At 39.1% G+C, this 16,209-nt stretch overlaps 1 protein-coding gene across 2 annotated transcripts; it reads right to left on the bottom strand.

Annotated features, from left to right (window-relative positions):
* Positions 1-4,849: 4,849 nt before the first annotated feature.
* Pi4KIIIalpha (phosphatidylinositol 4-kinase III alpha) lies at positions 4,850-11,222 on the bottom strand. 2 transcript variants are annotated; one of them, XM_090389566.1, is made up of 2 exons: positions 10,422-11,222; positions 4,850-10,376 (listed from the first exon to the last, which is right to left on the bottom strand). In XM_090389566.1, the coding sequence occupies exons 1-2, from the start codon at positions 11,149-11,151 to the stop codon at positions 4,855-4,857; spliced, it is 6,252 nt and encodes a 2,083-aa protein (XP_090245692.1). In that variant the 5' UTR covers positions 11,152-11,222; the 3' UTR covers positions 4,850-4,854. The 2 variants fall into 2 exon arrangements, with proteins under 2 accessions (XP_090245692.1, XP_090245693.1); XM_090389567.1 differs by having other exon boundaries at positions 4,850-10,361.
* Positions 11,223-16,209: the final 4,987 nt, after the last annotated feature.

Raw genomic sequence — 16,209 nt, 5'->3', positions numbered from 1 at the left:
GCTAGTAAGAGATATTGGCCTGTAATTTTCCACACAGGAAGGATCTTTTCCTGGTTTTGGTAAGGCGATAACGAACGAATGGCGCCATGAAGAAGGATAGGCATTTTCAGTGAAGATCCGATTATAAAAAATTAATAGAGTTCTCAAGTCTTCATCAAGTAAATGCTTTAGCATAATGTAGTGAACTCCATCTGGTCCTGCAGCGCTATTGGAAGATCTGTTTAATGATTCTTGCAGTTCTATTAATGTAAATGGTTGGTTGTACGACAGTGAGCGGCACGTGAAGAAGTTGATTTTATACCGTTCTGCACCTGCTTTGATGTTCTGAAAGGTGGACGCATAGGTGGCAGAAGCTGAGATTTTTGCAAATGATTCTGCTAATGCATTTGCAACTTCAGGAGTAGAAATGTCTTTCCCTCTCCAATGAAGTATCGGAGAGGGCAGCCGAGAAAATTTGCCATTTAATGCCTGTATTCTTTTCCAGATGACCCGTGTATCCGTGTCTTTGGTAATGGTTGAGGCAAAAGCAATCCATGAATCCCGTTTTGCTTTCTGCCTAACTTGTCTAGCTTTCGCTTTGAGTCTTTTATAAGAAATTAGGTTACTAGTGGTGGGATACTTGCGGAAATTATTCCAAGCACGGTTTTTTCCCTGTTTGGCAATTAAACAATCTGTATTCCACCAGTTATTTCTGTGTTTGTGATAAGGCGTGGATTTTGGAATGGAAGCATTAACTGCAGTGAGAATCTGATTGGTTATATAAGTATTTACTTCATCAATATGTTGTCTTTGAACATAACATCTGTCTAAGAGTATTTGAGCAGAATATCCTTCCCAATTTGCCTTTTTAAACTGCCAGTTGGATCGTTGAACAGGATTCGGAGTTACTCTTGTTTGTAGCGAGCAAATAATTGGAAAGTGATCACTGTTAAAGGGATCAGTTAATACTGACCATGCCATGATTGGAAAGACAGAGGGTGAACAAATTGATAAGTCTATTGCAGAAACAGATCCTGTTGCTAGGTGTATGTAAGTAGGAGATCCAGAATTTAATAAATTAAGACCATTATTGTTCATGAATTCCTCCACCAATTTGCCTCTTCTATCCATTGTAGCAGACCCCCACAATGGATGATGTCCATTAAAGTCACCAAAGAGACAAATTGGAGTTGGGAGTTGTGAAATCAGGCTGTCAAGTTCTGAATGAGGAAGTGGCAGAGATGGTGAAATGTAGATGGAAACAATGGTAACTGAAATATCAACTGCAATACGAGCTGCGACAACTTCTAGAGTGATTCTCAATTGGATCGGCCTGGATGGAATGTCAGAGTTAACAAGAATAGCTACTCCGCCACGAGCAGCAGAGTTTGAACTCCTATCTCGTCTGTATATCACATAATTTGAGAATTTTGGTGAAATTTGGGGTGACAAGAAAGTTTCCTGTAGGCATACACCTATGGGATTGAATTGAGCTGGTAAATCCCTTAAGTCATCAGAATGACTACTTAGTCCTCTGCAGTTCCATTGTATGATGTTATACATTATTTAGATTTAGCTGAGGATGATTCGTCTGACTGTTTTTTGTTCGTGGGACATTTTTTCCGGTCTTTTTTTGGGAATGTGGGGCGTCCAATATCCATGGTGTCATCTGCATGGAGTTCTAGAATGGGCTCCTCATTACGTAGCAGCTCATCTACATCCATATTATTGGTAGGCGCTTCCATTTTTTTTGAGACTGAGTGAGATTTTAATTGTTCTTTTTCAATCGAGACCAATGGGGTATGAGTAGGGATACTGATTGGAGTATTTGTGGCTTCGCTAGTTTTTTTTGGAGGATTATCTTTTTTAGAGGTTGAAAGTGTAAATTTAAGCCAGTTCGCTAGAGAGGTGTTAGGCGGAACTGATACATCCGTTTGAGCTGCAGTAGAAACAAAGTTTCTAGTTCGAGCTGCATAAGAACGACCACTAGGCATGGTCGACATAACTTGTCTATGTGCCTCAGGAAACGTGACTTTATTTTCAATTTTGTATTTTTGTATTTTCTTTCCTGTTATCCATAGCTCACAAGTTTTGGAAAAGGCTGGATGGCTTCCTTTGCAGTTTGGACAAACAGGAGTTTTGACTGAACAATCCGCTTGGGTGTGATCTTTAGAGCCACAGATGGGACATGTGGCTTCCCCGCGACAAGCCTGCTGGGAATGGCCGTATTTCTGACATTTAAAGCAACGAACAGGATTCGGGATGTATGGTCGAATCCAGCAGTTTAAATAACCAGCTTTAATACAGGATGGTAAGTCTGGAGTGCTAAATGTCAGAATGATGGATCTTGTTGGAGTAAGATTTCCATCTTTTTTCGTCATGATCCGTTTTACATTTACCACTTTCTGACTGCTCAGTTCTTGGAGTAGTTCTTCTTCGGAGACTGTAATTAGGTCCCACTCGCTGATGACACCTTTTGATGAATTTAGTGTTTTGTGGGGAGTAATTTCTACTGTCAACCCACCAAATGTTGTTGTTTTTAACAGCCGCTCAGAATGTTTAGAGGTGGCTGTTTCTATCAGAAGGTCTCTGGATTGCAATCTTTTAACCATTTTTGGTGATCCAGCAATTGACTCCAAGATTTTCTGAATTAAGAATGGTGACAACTTACCCACAGGTTGGGCAGACAGGGAATGAATCACCAGAAAGTTTGGGCAATCGTCATGACATTCTGCTTCTCTTTGCAGTCTTTTAGGTTGACTTGAGTCATGGTCAGGGTTAGAATCTTCCGCTCTTGAGCTCAAAGGCTCTAAGTTTGGATAATGATTTTTATCCATGATTGCTCCTTTTTGCCCTGGGGGTTTGCCTTTACCACCCAGGTTACCGGCCCCGCCACGGGGAGGCAGGAGCAGTGCCGCTTGGTGGCCAAGCGTAGAGTTAGTAAGTTAGTACAGCTAGCTAAATTAAAGAAAAAGGTACTTGCCTTCTTCTGGGCTCTCTTATTAGTGTTTTAAGTTAGTAGAGCTACTTAACAGTTTAAGTAAGTAGAGCTACTTAACAGAAAATTTTAATTCTAAGAGAAAAACAAGGAAAACTCTGTCACTTGGAGGAAAAACGCTTAATACACACGCAAGAATCACTTGGCCACGGAAACGCTTGGCACCCGGGGCCAGTGAATTCAGCCAACATGGCCTCGACAGTCACCAGCCCAACTAGGCATCTGTAGAACAAGCTCTTCCAAGCAGAGATCTGCAACCATCTAATTTGTAACTGTGGAAAGCAATCGAATCAACATGAAACTGGCATCCCAGTGGCACACCTTTGACACCTCAATTCCATGCAACAATGAATCCAGGTTATTTTCTGAGGAATAAAGGGGACCTACTTATTACTTATTTAGATATATCTGATACAGTGGCCACTCAGTGTATATCTGTTCTAATATTCACGAAAAATATTATATGGTGCCAGAAACTTTTTTTTATCATAGTGCCTAATCTATGTACTTAACCATCTAGATGGCAAAAAGTTAAAAAAAAAAAAAAAAAAAAGAAAAAGACATGCCATGTACTGAAAGGCCTAATTCATAGAACATCCAAATTGCAAATCGTCACTCCTAGCCAAAGGATGTTGTGAGTCATACTGTTTTTTTTTTTTATATTTATTTCTCCAGTACATATAATATAAATAGTAATTATGTTTACTTATGAAGAATGTAACAACAATTTCAAATAACATTCAAGCTCCCCAGGCCACCTAAATGACATCAAGAGTCATAAACCCTGATTCACAGTGAAAACCAAGAACAAGTGAAATGTTTTGTTTGAAGTTAATGTGATAAATATAAACCAGACAACTACAATTTTTACAAAGCCTTGAGTGAGCCAAACTGTTGTTATTAAAAACTTTACTATGTAAAAATTCATGTGAATATAACAAAATTATTTTCAATATTTATTAATGACATTGATAAAGGCATATCAGACAATGTCTAAGTTTGCAGATGATACAAAGGTTGGCAAGGTAGTCAATCACAGTAATCAGGGTATGATACTGCAACAAGATCTAGAAAATTAGGCAGGCCAGCAGAAGTTTAACATTGACAAATACAAATCTGATTGGGTATTTAAGGCTTTAAATAGGTTAAGTAAGCTAAATGCTGATGACATCATTTCTCTTGCTCAGCCAACGCAAGAAGGCAGAAATTTGAATTCAGAAGGAATAGTTGCAGGATAGATGTGTGAAAATTTGCTTTCAGCCAGTAGATAGTTGACTGTTCTAACAAAACTTCCATCTGGTGCTGTGGAAGTGAGTAGTTTGAAGATATTTAAGGATTAGTCATATTGTTGGATGGGATGGATTGATAAGGTGGGTAGTGTTTTGTTTTTTTTCAAGCTTCATCATCTTTCTGATCATTAAAAATTAGCCATTTATGAGGGAACTAAAACCATGGTTTGTAATAAGACTTCTTTTTCTCAGATTTAAAACAGTAAAAAGGAATCAAATAGTTTCACTATTCCATACGAATTTTTATCTTTCAACTGCTATGGTTTACCTTATAAAACTATTTATTAATGTGAATACAGTGAGCATTTCAAAGTTCTCGACTTTGCAAACATATATCTCATATATTCCTGGTTTAATTACATATCTGGAATTTTACAGATGACTTGTGCCCAAAATCTCAATTGAAAAGATAATCTAAGGAATATCACTACAAATATTCCAATGCTATGATTAGCATTTTTATAAATAATGTACATTCAAAGAACTCTGGGGCACAATAGCTATATACAACCACAGAATACAATTAAAATAACATTGATTTTATACATCTGTTATTATTAACAAGAGGTACTATTTAGGCTCTGTAGTTTAATAAGGAATTTGATTTTGATAATACTGAAGAATGTCATAGGTACGAGTTCTGAAGTTTAAGAAAGAATCACGAATTATTTTAATCATGTAAGCAGCAGCATCTTTCTCACTGGAATTGGGCGTAAATCGACTTCTTAGATACTTAATAGTCTGACCACGGAAACAAGGTAAACCTGTATCCAACATTAATGTCACAAGTGAAACAATAGCTTCTCGGAATGGCCTCACAGCAAGATAGGCCTGTACACAAAGTTCCACAAACCAACGAAAAGGTGGTGCTTCCATTTTCCCACCCATGATCATCACCATTTCATCTGTTAATTTAATGTCTGGTTCAAACCCAAGGTTGCCTCCAGGAGAGCTCTCAAACATGAAACCAAAATCTATATGAATTATATGTCCATCAGTATCTAACATTATATTCCCATTGTGCCTATCCTTAATCTGCAACAAAAAACCAATTACACTGTATGCAGCCATGCTCTTAATGAAGTTCCTACGAGCTTCCTGAAATTCTTTGGTTAGTTCATCTCCATACTTCTTGATGAAATATTCATACATTCCAATGTCAGTCTGACGACCAAGCTGATCTCGAGACTTGGCATTAGGAACACACTCAATAACACCACACCCTGGTGAAGTGGCTACTACCCTATATGGAAAAAGAAATAAATCAAGGCCTGCCTGTTTAAAAATGTTCTTAAAAACAGCAATCACTTGAAGAGCTAGCATATCCTGTCTCACATCATCACCTACTTTAAATATTGCAGCTTGCCAATGTTGTGGACCTGAGAAAGAAGGATGATTTCTGTTAACATTGTTTACACTAAGAGCTTGAGATTCTAGTTCGTGAATTCCACAGTGCCGCACTTTAAAGCGTGCCAGAAATGGAGCTTTGGCTGCACTTTGCATTGGTGTTCCTGATTTATAATCAATATCTACAATTACAGCTTCGGGATTAGAAGGTAAATAGCAACCTGGCTGGACCTTAATACAACTTAATGCATTAAGACAAGCCTGCTTCCTCTGTGGACCTTTAGGATATGGTCTGATCTCTCCTGAAATAGCTGTGATCTTACTAAAGAAATCAAATTCTCTCTCATAAAATTGTTTGGCTGGCCCAGAAAGAGAACTAATAATGCTGGTCATAATATGATCCAATTGTTCATACAATTCAGGATCTTGCTGTTGACCCTCCTCATCAAGATACATATTGGTTTTCATATTCCAAATAAGCTGATGTGCTAACAATTGGGATCGAATTGCTGCTAATTTTATAAACTCTGTTACATAGCCCATGGAATCATATCTGACAGCCTGGACCAACTGAGGAATATAAAATAAAATAACATCTGGAGGAAAGGATGCAAGAACTCGTACAGCATATTGTGCTGTGATCGGATGTGGAGGATACTGACGAGAAAAATAAGCTAAAGCTTTAACAGGGGGAACTCTTGCCCAGGTGAGCATATAAGTTAATTCTGCGGAGTCATTTAATACACTATCTGAAGTAGTTAGGTATTGGAGAGCTTCTGATATGTGTGTTACTACAGCAGGATGCAACTGTACTAGTCTAGCTACTTCCACCTGCAGTGCTTCAGAATTATTAAATCTACATGGCAAAAAGACTGCAAGTGCTGGGGAAATATCCCACGCTAGGCGAGCTGTTTCTCGCCACATACGTTCTGTAAGAGGCTGACTACGCCATGCAGCAATCGTTTCTTCCCCTGGAACATGTCTTTCAGGTAACGACATAGGATTATGCCAAGTGATTAGAAATTCAATATCTACAGCCATTAAGGCAAGAATCAGATTTCTTTTCTTTACATAATCTTTAACAAAAAAATCTGTGTGAAGGTTTCTACGACCAGATCGACCACCAGAAGAGCGTCGAGATATAGTGGATACATTACTGCTAAGTGGCATTGTATTGATCCAACCTGTGGGTGTGGCTCTAGCTTGAGAAAGATCTGTACTTCCTCTCAGTTCAGAACTTATACCTAATGATAAGCCAGGATTACCTGTTGTTTCCCACATATCAGCCATCATGTTAGCTCTTAAGTATTTTTTATCTGTGTGTAAGCTTTGCCAGAATCTTATTAATGAGATAATATCATCTCTCAGTTCTGCACCCTTCTGAGTAGGACACATTGGCTGACCACAAAAATAATCTAGTGCAGCAGAATATATTCTTTCTCGTAAAACACTCTTGCTGATGGTACGAGGTAAAATATCTCCTTGAAGTAAAGAAAGACCACATGAAAGCAACCTAAATCGAGTGCCCACAGATGCAATATGTCGTCTATTATATTGATTTCGACCAACAGCAACTGGTAAAGACCGGTGAAGCAGATTTGCAAAAATTTCAACTTGATCAAGATTACAGTACTTGGCTACTTCTATTCTTTCTGAGAGAAATTTTACCCAAATAGCATGAGGTGCAATAAAAGATGCATTGGAAGTTAGAACACATCCTTCATAAGCAGCAAGAGGATCTACTTGAAGAGCATCTTCAGAAAAAAGTCCCATTTGTTTATCAATTGTCATATGCCAAGCTGCTGACATTTCTTGTAAAAACTGTAGTTCTAAATCAGATCGTGCTGCTAATAACCACTGCCAACAAGCAACCGTGCTTCTCATAGCATCCTCTGTAAACATTTCAACTGGTGACCAGCAGAGGGCATGAAGCAAAGCTCTGTCTATACCTTTTGTTGCAATCAAAAGAGCACATATGCGAAAAATGCATTCCTTATGATGATCTGAAGACTTTTCTTCCCAGCTTCTTCTTAATTCTCCTAGCAGTAATTTTGCTACCACTTTTCTAACTTCCTCATCTTTTGATGACGTTAGTAGACCAGATACTTCACCTGCATAACGACACCGTAACCCCATTGAAGCCACAAATTCAGAATAATTATTCTTCACGCATGTTGGCCACTTGTCTAATGTAGAAGCAGGCAGAGGAGCAGAAAGCAAATTCAATCCAGCAAATTGTAAAACACTTTCAACAGCTAAGGCCAGACCACTATGTTGTTTTAAACCATCTGTAGCATGCTGCTGATTTGCAAGATATTCTTCCAAATGAGAACGTGTTACATTAGGAGCCCATTTTACAGCTTCCTGCACAATGCCCTGACATCTTGCTGCAAAATCACGTACAATGCTTTCTCTACATTCCATTGTGTCAGTTAATGTTAGTCTATATACTGTGTTAGGAACATCTAATTCTGGATTCTCTTCATTGGCATCTAGTTCTAAAGAGCATGCTAATATCTGTAAGATGTCAAGCATGGTCCACAAAACAGGACCACTCCAAAGCAAATGTGGGAATCTATCAACCAGGCCTGAAAGGTATTTGTCAGCAACTCTCCTTATTTGCCTTTGTGGATGGTTAAACTTAACCAACAAAAAAGTAGCATGCTGTTCTAATTCTTCATCACGTCCCCTACTACGAGGTTTACCAGACATAACATCTAAATACATCAAAAAGACTTTATCTGAAACTGAAAGAATACACTGCCACATACCTGCTTTATCTTTCTGCAAAGATGGATCTTCCAGGTACTGTAGCATACAATGAAAAGGAATCTGACCGCAAACATTTCTAACTCGCAATGTTTCTAAACGATAAACTGAGAGTAAATAAGTACATTGAGCAAAATTAAGTTTATTGATCAGAGGAGTAACTTCCTGAGGATGCTCAAGCAAATTTAGAATTTGATTTCGAAGTTCTTGGATTTCTCCAACAGATACAGTATCATTACGTATAGCTGAATTATACTGTAATTCAGATCTTAAATGTTCTCTAGACACTAATAAAGGAGACTTGGCTGCTATTTCTTTCACACCTTCATACCATTCCTGGGGCCATAAACCTGTTTCAGAAGTGAATCCCATTACCACACAGTACAGCCAAAAATCTCTAAATAATTTCAACAAACGGGGCTTAGGGGACGATATTTGTGGCATTCTTCTTATCAACACAGCTGTGACTGGAATTAAAACACCTAGGTTGCCTGCACTACTAGATGCTTTGAATGCTGCAGGAGCACGTTCACTAGCACGTTTACCTTCTAGTCCTAGCTGCACAAATAACTCTAGCAATCTCACTAAAAGTTCATGCTGTTCTGATTCACCCTGAAGGTTAGCAGCAATATTTGCTAAAGCATTTATAACAGCAAGAGAGACGTGTCTATATCCTTGTTTTCTTCCATCAGCACTGCCTACATTATAAGCAGAACTTGATTCTACAGTAATCATTGTGAACATTTTCATCACTTCCTCATACACATGGGGATCCCCTTTTGCAATAATCATACAACCCAACTGATCTACAATAAGTGAATCAAGAGGTGAAGGAGGCCGACAAAAACGTTGCTGGAAAAATTGCAGTATAAATTCCATGGTTCGGGGAGTATCTTTAAGGGATACTGACACATGACCCAAGGCAACAATTGTGTTAGTTGAGACAAGGGTAGATTCCATATCACTTTTTTCAGCCTGATATAATCTGTTAGAAAGAGATGCTAGGAAAGCTTGTATACAGTGAGGATCATACACTAAACCAGCTCTTAAAGCTCTGCACAAATTTTCAATGGCAGTATCTCTAAGGTTTTCAAAAGCTGTGCAAGAATTTGTCATAGTAGATGAAGTTAAACTCCCAGATGAACTATCAGTGACCATAATGCTAAGTGTACCAACTCGTGTTGTATGTTCATTCTGTTGCCTATGTAGTCTTAACAATATTGGAGATGGATTTACAAGAAAATCTCTTAGGGATGATATACAACTATGGGCAATGCTTGGGAATTTCTCAGCTAATTTACCAAGTCCTTCTAAACAGACCATTAATAGTGGCATATGAGCAAGTGCTAACTTGTGACCATGGGAAGAATTTATTTTCTCAGTTAAACGACTACATAAACTATCTGCACCCATATCATCTGCAACAGCCCAAACTAAAAGATCAACACAGGCAGCATTTGTCTGTACATTGACTTTGAATTTATTGACAATTGCAAAATTAGATTCTTTGTCTTCTCGTTCACTAGCATCATGTTGCTTGCTCTGGAGCTCAGTTTGACCACAAAGAAACAACCCTTTTACAAATTCCTGTACATCTTTTGTGAATGGTGGGGGTAGATCTTTTTGATACTGAAGTAGTTCTCGAAGAAGCGTGACTAGAACTAAATTAATAGTTTCACTAAATGTTTTGTAAGGAAAAATTTTTATTTGTCCAGTGATATAAGTATCAGCAGCTTGGTCATCTAAAAACTCCAGCAATTCTTTTGTTAGTAATTTTTTTGCAATAGCAAGTACAGCCTGGAGGTGTACAATTGAGAAAGAAAGTGGATTATCCTCTTTTTCTGCTTCAACTATACCTAATGCAGGAAATCGTCCAAAACTTGATCCAAACTTATAAAAAAAGTATGAAGTAACATCATAAGGGATTGACACTTGGCTATACAATGATGCCCTTTTGCTAACTGTATCATGGGTGCTAGCTAGCGATAACAAGTCTGCTCCAGAATCTTGACTAACAAGCCCTGAAGATGAAAAATTACGAGATAAACCCGAAAGAGAACGTGGAATAATTGGACGAAAATTGGAAAATGTTCGTCTTTTGGTCAAACAACCGCTAGAAGGTGATCCACTCTCGCTCTGTGTTTGCTCTTCAGTACTGGCAGTAACAGGTGGTGCTGTTGGGGGAAAAATGCGGCAGAATAATGGAGGCCAAATTTTGCTTGCTCTCCCTATTCCTCTAGTGGTTCCAATGAGAATTGGTACGGTGGCTTTGCATAACGTTACCTTTGCAGTGCTACCTTTGGGTGTTTGGGCATCCTTATAGCTACGGCATAAATTTGCAAGTACACCTAAAAATTCTACCTGGGCTGAAATAATTTCTTCTCTCACATCATCACAATAACATGCTATGTCACTAAGCAAAGTATTAAGGCAAAACGCAAAACGTTCGCTAACCGGAATGCGGTCGGTATCGTGAATACGCACTTCTTCAGACCACAGAGCTTTTGATAATCCCCTCAGCAACTTCAAAAGATAAGGCAGTATACGATCTTTATATTGAAATCCTGATTCTAGAAAGTATATTCCAAGCGCAATAACTGCATCCTGGCTTCTTTGATCTAATCTGAATATTCCTTGAGGAGATTCTTGCGGACACAATATCATCAGTCGATTTAACTTCTCAAATGGAGTAGGTTTTATAGCAGAGAGCGAACGAGCAAGATGTTGTACAGCATTAAAAAAGAAACCTTTAGCATCAGCACCCGCCATTTTATCATTAATTTTAGATAATTCTAACTTCAGATTTTGAAAGAGTAAACTACATTTTGACAATACTCAAAAACTACGCTCACACGCATCAGCTGATACAAAACTACCCAGCATGCATATGGGGTAAAAGCCATATCACATGACATTTTACTTCTTACATAAGCCACATGAGAGCTCTGTATGCAATACTACAGGTGGAAAAATAATTACTCATTTGGAACATGTTCTGTGGAGATATACAGGGTGTCTCAAAAATACACGGCATAACTTCAGGAATGAGTTCCTCATATGTAGACAATAAAAATATTTTATATCAACAGAGTTCCTGAAACGCTTGGCTTCCAAGTTTTGAAGGTCTGTCTATGACACAACAGTTCACATCACCTTATAGTAATTGTTCAAAATGTCCACCTGCTGCCTGAATACAGGCCTCACATCGACGTCTCATGGACTCATAAAGACGATGCCAAATTCCTGGCATGTTTAGTATTGTCTCACAACCTACCACAATTAGATTGCGGAGAGTTTCCACATCAGCTACCAGAGTCGAATACACAAATTATTTTAAATGACCCCACAAGAAGAAATCTAGTGGGTTTAAATCAATTGAACGTGGAGGCCAGGCAGTTGGGCCACCTCTACCTATACGCCGACCATGAAACCTTCGATTCAGATAATTGCGGGCTAGGTGGCTGAAATTTGCGGGAGTGCCATCTTGCATGAAGTGTGCTTGTTGACGAAAGATCAGTGGAGTGTCGTCCAAGAAATCAGGCATGTTGTTTTCCAGAAAGTTTGTGTACGCCTGCCCTGTGAGTTTGTTTGGAAGTACATGGGGGCCCAAATGACTTATCGCCAAAAACACCCGCCCATATGTTGAGGCTGGACCCCTGTTGGTGATGTGATGGAAGAATTGCATGTGGGCGTTTCTCAGCCCATACATGTTGATTGTGTAGTTTTGGATTTCGTCTCGTATGAACTGTGCTTCATCTGTGAATATCACTAAGGCAGGAAAGTGAGGAGTTGTACCACACTGCTGCAAGAACCACTACCCATTCGCGCAGGGTAATCTGCAGGTGACAAGGCCTGTACTTTTTGCAGATGGTAAGGATACAGTTGGTGTTCTCGCAACACTCTCCAAATAGTCGAACGTTGAACAGCCAATTGCATTGGTATTCTGCGTGTGCTGATTCCAGGAGTGGCATGCACAACATCCAAAATCTCCTCCTCTACTTCAGGAGTCGTAGATCTTGATCGTTCTCTGTTGGCAGCACGAGGTGTAAAGGTCCCATGTTCACAAAGGCAGCGATGGATACCTTCAAACGTTTTCCTCTCTGGACATCTTCGTTCTGAGAACCTTTCGTGGTACAAATGACGAGCCTCCAGAGCATTGCCGGCCGCCAAACCGTAACATAAAGTGTATATCCGCTTGCTCCTGATTTGAGTACATGGTCGGAATGAAACCCCACCAGATTCTGTCAGTACCTTGTGATGAAGGAAATCACCTGCGGGTGATAAGACATTCCGGTTAATAAATCGGGAACCAAGCATTTCCGGAACTATCTTCATATAAAATATTTTTATTGTCTACATATAAGGACCTCATTCCTGAAGTTATGCCGTGTATTTTTGGGACAACCTGTATAAACATATATATTTATATATATATATTTTTTTTTCATATTTGTTTTATTCATATATTTTTTGTAGTTTATATACACTGCTCGACAAAATTAACAGAACACACAGAAAACGTGGCGTAACTCATGCCGCTTGCGATGAAGCGGGGAAAATTTCGGCATGGTGGTATACCATAGAATAACGATTAAATTAGAAGACACAGAGGAACTTGGGACGGGTATAAGGGACATTTATAGGGGTTGAATAAGAATTACCAAAAAGGTCACATTACAGAAGTCGATACAAGATGCTCTAAGATATGGTAACATAATATCAGTACGGCGTATCATCATCTCTAACAGCTTAACAGTCCTGAGAGCGATGGACCATATATGAGGGTCTCTATAAGATTCTGTGGAAACAAATTCCATTCTTCAACCAGCACAGACTTAGCTCACCAAGCGACGAGTTGGTTGTCGACCGGAAATGCGACGCCCAAAGGCGCCCCACACATATTCAATCGAATTTAAGCCTGCTGTTCGTGCTGACCACAGCAGTCATTGGATATCGTCAGTTTCAAGATATTCCTCCATCACTTGAATTCTATGTACAGTGACGTTGTCGTGCATGGAAAGAAAATTTCGGCCAATCACATCCCTAAAAAAGTTGCACATAGCGTTCGAGGATCAGTTCTCAATACTTCTGCGCATTTACGGTACTGCAATCAAAAACATTAAGAGAGATGCGGCTGTTAATCATTATTCCGACCCATTTAAGAAGACCGCATTTCCGTAAGTGCCCCGTTCTCTGATGTTGGAAAGATGGTTGCGCAATCCTAGTTGCCTCCAAATGAAATAACGTATAGAATCTATAGACTAACATGGGACTCACCAGAGAATAGAACTGTACCCCATTCGTCAGGGCTCGAAGCCACATAATCATTGCACCAGATTCGACAAGCTTTACCGTGGTTTGGGATTAATGTTGCCTTGTTGATTAATGTTAGTTGTTTGACACCCATATTCTTTCTTCTCTCAAAGCATTTTTAACAAAGTTCTTTAAAGCCTGAAAATTCGAAACATTTATTAGTAGATTAGGCTTATTTCCAGGAGAGAAGTTATAAACTTCTGATTTAAGATTATTCCTCACATCCTCGTGTAAGTGAGAGGAGAACAACACATGAATCCATGGTTTAACTCCACCACAAGAACACCAATCTGTTGTTTATAATCCAAATTTAAAAAGTTTCTTATTAAGAGATTAGTGTCCTGTAATGATGAAAAAAGTATACAGATAAAAGCTAAACCATTTTGAAACTGTTTTATTCAACAGGAATATCAAATCTTGTACGAAAAACCTAGTTACAATTTTCTAGAGAAAGTGACTCAGCGAACCTGCCACACATTTATTAACTCATTCCAACAACGTTGTCTGTCTTTATGTCTTTACTATTATCGATGGCAATTTCGAGAAAACTAGCAGGATTCTTTTTTCTTTAATCTGTAATAGAGTCCCCTAAAGATCACATGATAATCAAAGGATTAATGGGGAAACCATTGAATTCCTTGCATATAGAGTCAATTTGAATTTAGCCCTCTTAACACAGTCTGGTTGGAAAAGGTTACCTTTGGCTGCGCAACCTCAAGAGACAATTGATGACAGGGTTTCGTCTGGCTGCTAAAGTCAGACAGCGATCTGTTCTGATTGAATTAAACCCCAGCGACCTTATCCAGCTCGTCTTGTAGCATAAACTGCTTCCATACTGTTGAGACGACACTGCGCGGCACATTAAGTCGATGAGCAACCTCCGCCTGCGACTGCCCCTCTTCAAGTCGTGTAACGGCCAGATATTTCAAATAATTATCTAAATGACTTGTCATCCTGAGTACTGGAGATGTAGCACCCGCTAAGAAAACCAAAGAATGGAAATGAATGATATTGTCTAAACTACAATTTTTATAGGCATGAAAATTTTGAATAATGTGCGGCTCTGTAAGATGCTAGACCGATTTCTATTCGATACTAGGAATTTGCCTACCAGGATGCCTGTTATATTAACAGGCATCCAGGAGTTCAAGAGGTCATCCAAGTAACTATAGACCTGTTAGTTTCACTTGTGTTTCGGGGAAAATAATGGAGTCACTGGTTAAAGAAGCATTGCGGGATCATCCAGACAAGACTGTAGTAATAGTTAAGACACAGCATGCGTTTGTGAAAGGGAGGTCTTGTCTGACCAATTTGATTAGATACTATGATGTGGTCACAAAGGAACTGAATGTCAAAAATAATTTTGATATCATATACTGGGATTTCAGGAAGGTATTTCATACTGTTGCACATGGAAGACTGCTGTACAAATTGGAGAGGTATGGCATTAAGGGATAGTTTTTTTTTTTTTTTTTTTATGAGAACCCCAAACACGAGAGGTATTATAACCTATAGTACTTAGTACCGTGCTTGGGTTGGAGGTTGAGAAGACGAAAGAAGATATTTGTTGATATTGGACTTGAACTTCTGTAGATTGTAATTTGCAGGAAATACGTATGAAGGAAGGTTGTTCCAGAAAACGGCAGTTGAATGAATAAATGAGGAAGATGAAAAGTTGGTTCTGTGGGTTTGAAGTTGGACAGTAAATGGATGTTGGCTGGTGGCGGCACGTGTTCGGACTGTTTTTAAAGAGAGAGTGGGAATTATAGAAGCCAATTCAGAAGAACAGTGCCCATGGAAGTATCTGTAGCAGAGGCATGCAGCAGAAACAGTGCGTCTATGAGACAGCGAGTGGAGAGACTCTGTTAGAGATGAATCATTAATTAATCTAATTGCCCTCTTCTGAATGGAATCAAGAAGCGTGAGAGAGGTTTTGGGGGCACCACCCCAGATGTGGGAACAATATTCCATGGCAGGGCGTATTTGCGATTTATACAGAGTGAGCAGCTGTTTGGGAGAAAAGTAACGCCGAGAGCGAAAGAGAAAACCAAGTTTTTTAGATGCAGAGGAAGCAATATTTGTAATGTGCTTGTGCCAAGAGAGATTAGAATTCAGGGTAATCCCCAAAAGAGATATATCATTTTGCCTAGAAATCGGAGTGTCACTAAAGTTAAGCATAGGAGCAGAAGAATCCTTTTTGCGAGATATAAGACCAGATTGAGTTTTAGAAGGGTTGAAATCAACTAAGTTGTCTTTGCCCCCCTGAAAAATTACCTGAAGATCGGCATTTAAGGAATTGGTAGCAGATTTTCGAGAACTTGAAGCTGATTGAGCAGGACAAGGTTTCTCAAAATGGAAAGTTGAATGCAATGTGCTTTCATCGGCAAAACTATGGATAGGATTTCCAGTCAATGGAAGAAGGTCATTGATGTACAAGAGGAAAAGGGTGGGGGAAAGAAATGAACCTTGGGGGACACCGGCATTAGTGGAGAAGTTAGAAGACAGAGAGCCATC

Source organism: Mastigoproctus giganteus, chromosome 2 (assembly GCF_048544385.1).
Source record: "Mastigoproctus giganteus isolate SK-2022 chromosome 2, ASM4854438v1, whole genome shotgun sequence".
NCBI classification, from domain to species: Eukaryota; Metazoa; Arthropoda; class Arachnida; order Uropygi; family Thelyphonidae; genus Mastigoproctus; species Mastigoproctus giganteus.
Note: the sequence above shows the minus strand (reverse complement) of the source record. Positions and strands in the feature narration are given on the sequence as shown.

Coding starts and splice junctions, on each gene's coding strand:
- Pi4KIIIalpha (XM_090389566.1), bottom strand. CDS start 11,151: ATGGCGGGTGCTGATGCTAAAGGTTTCTTTTTTAATGCTGTACAACAT. Junction 10,377..10,421: donor TTCTCTTTCGGGTTTATCTC/GTAATTTTTCAT, acceptor ATTCTGGAGCAG/ACTTGTTATCGCTAGCTAGC.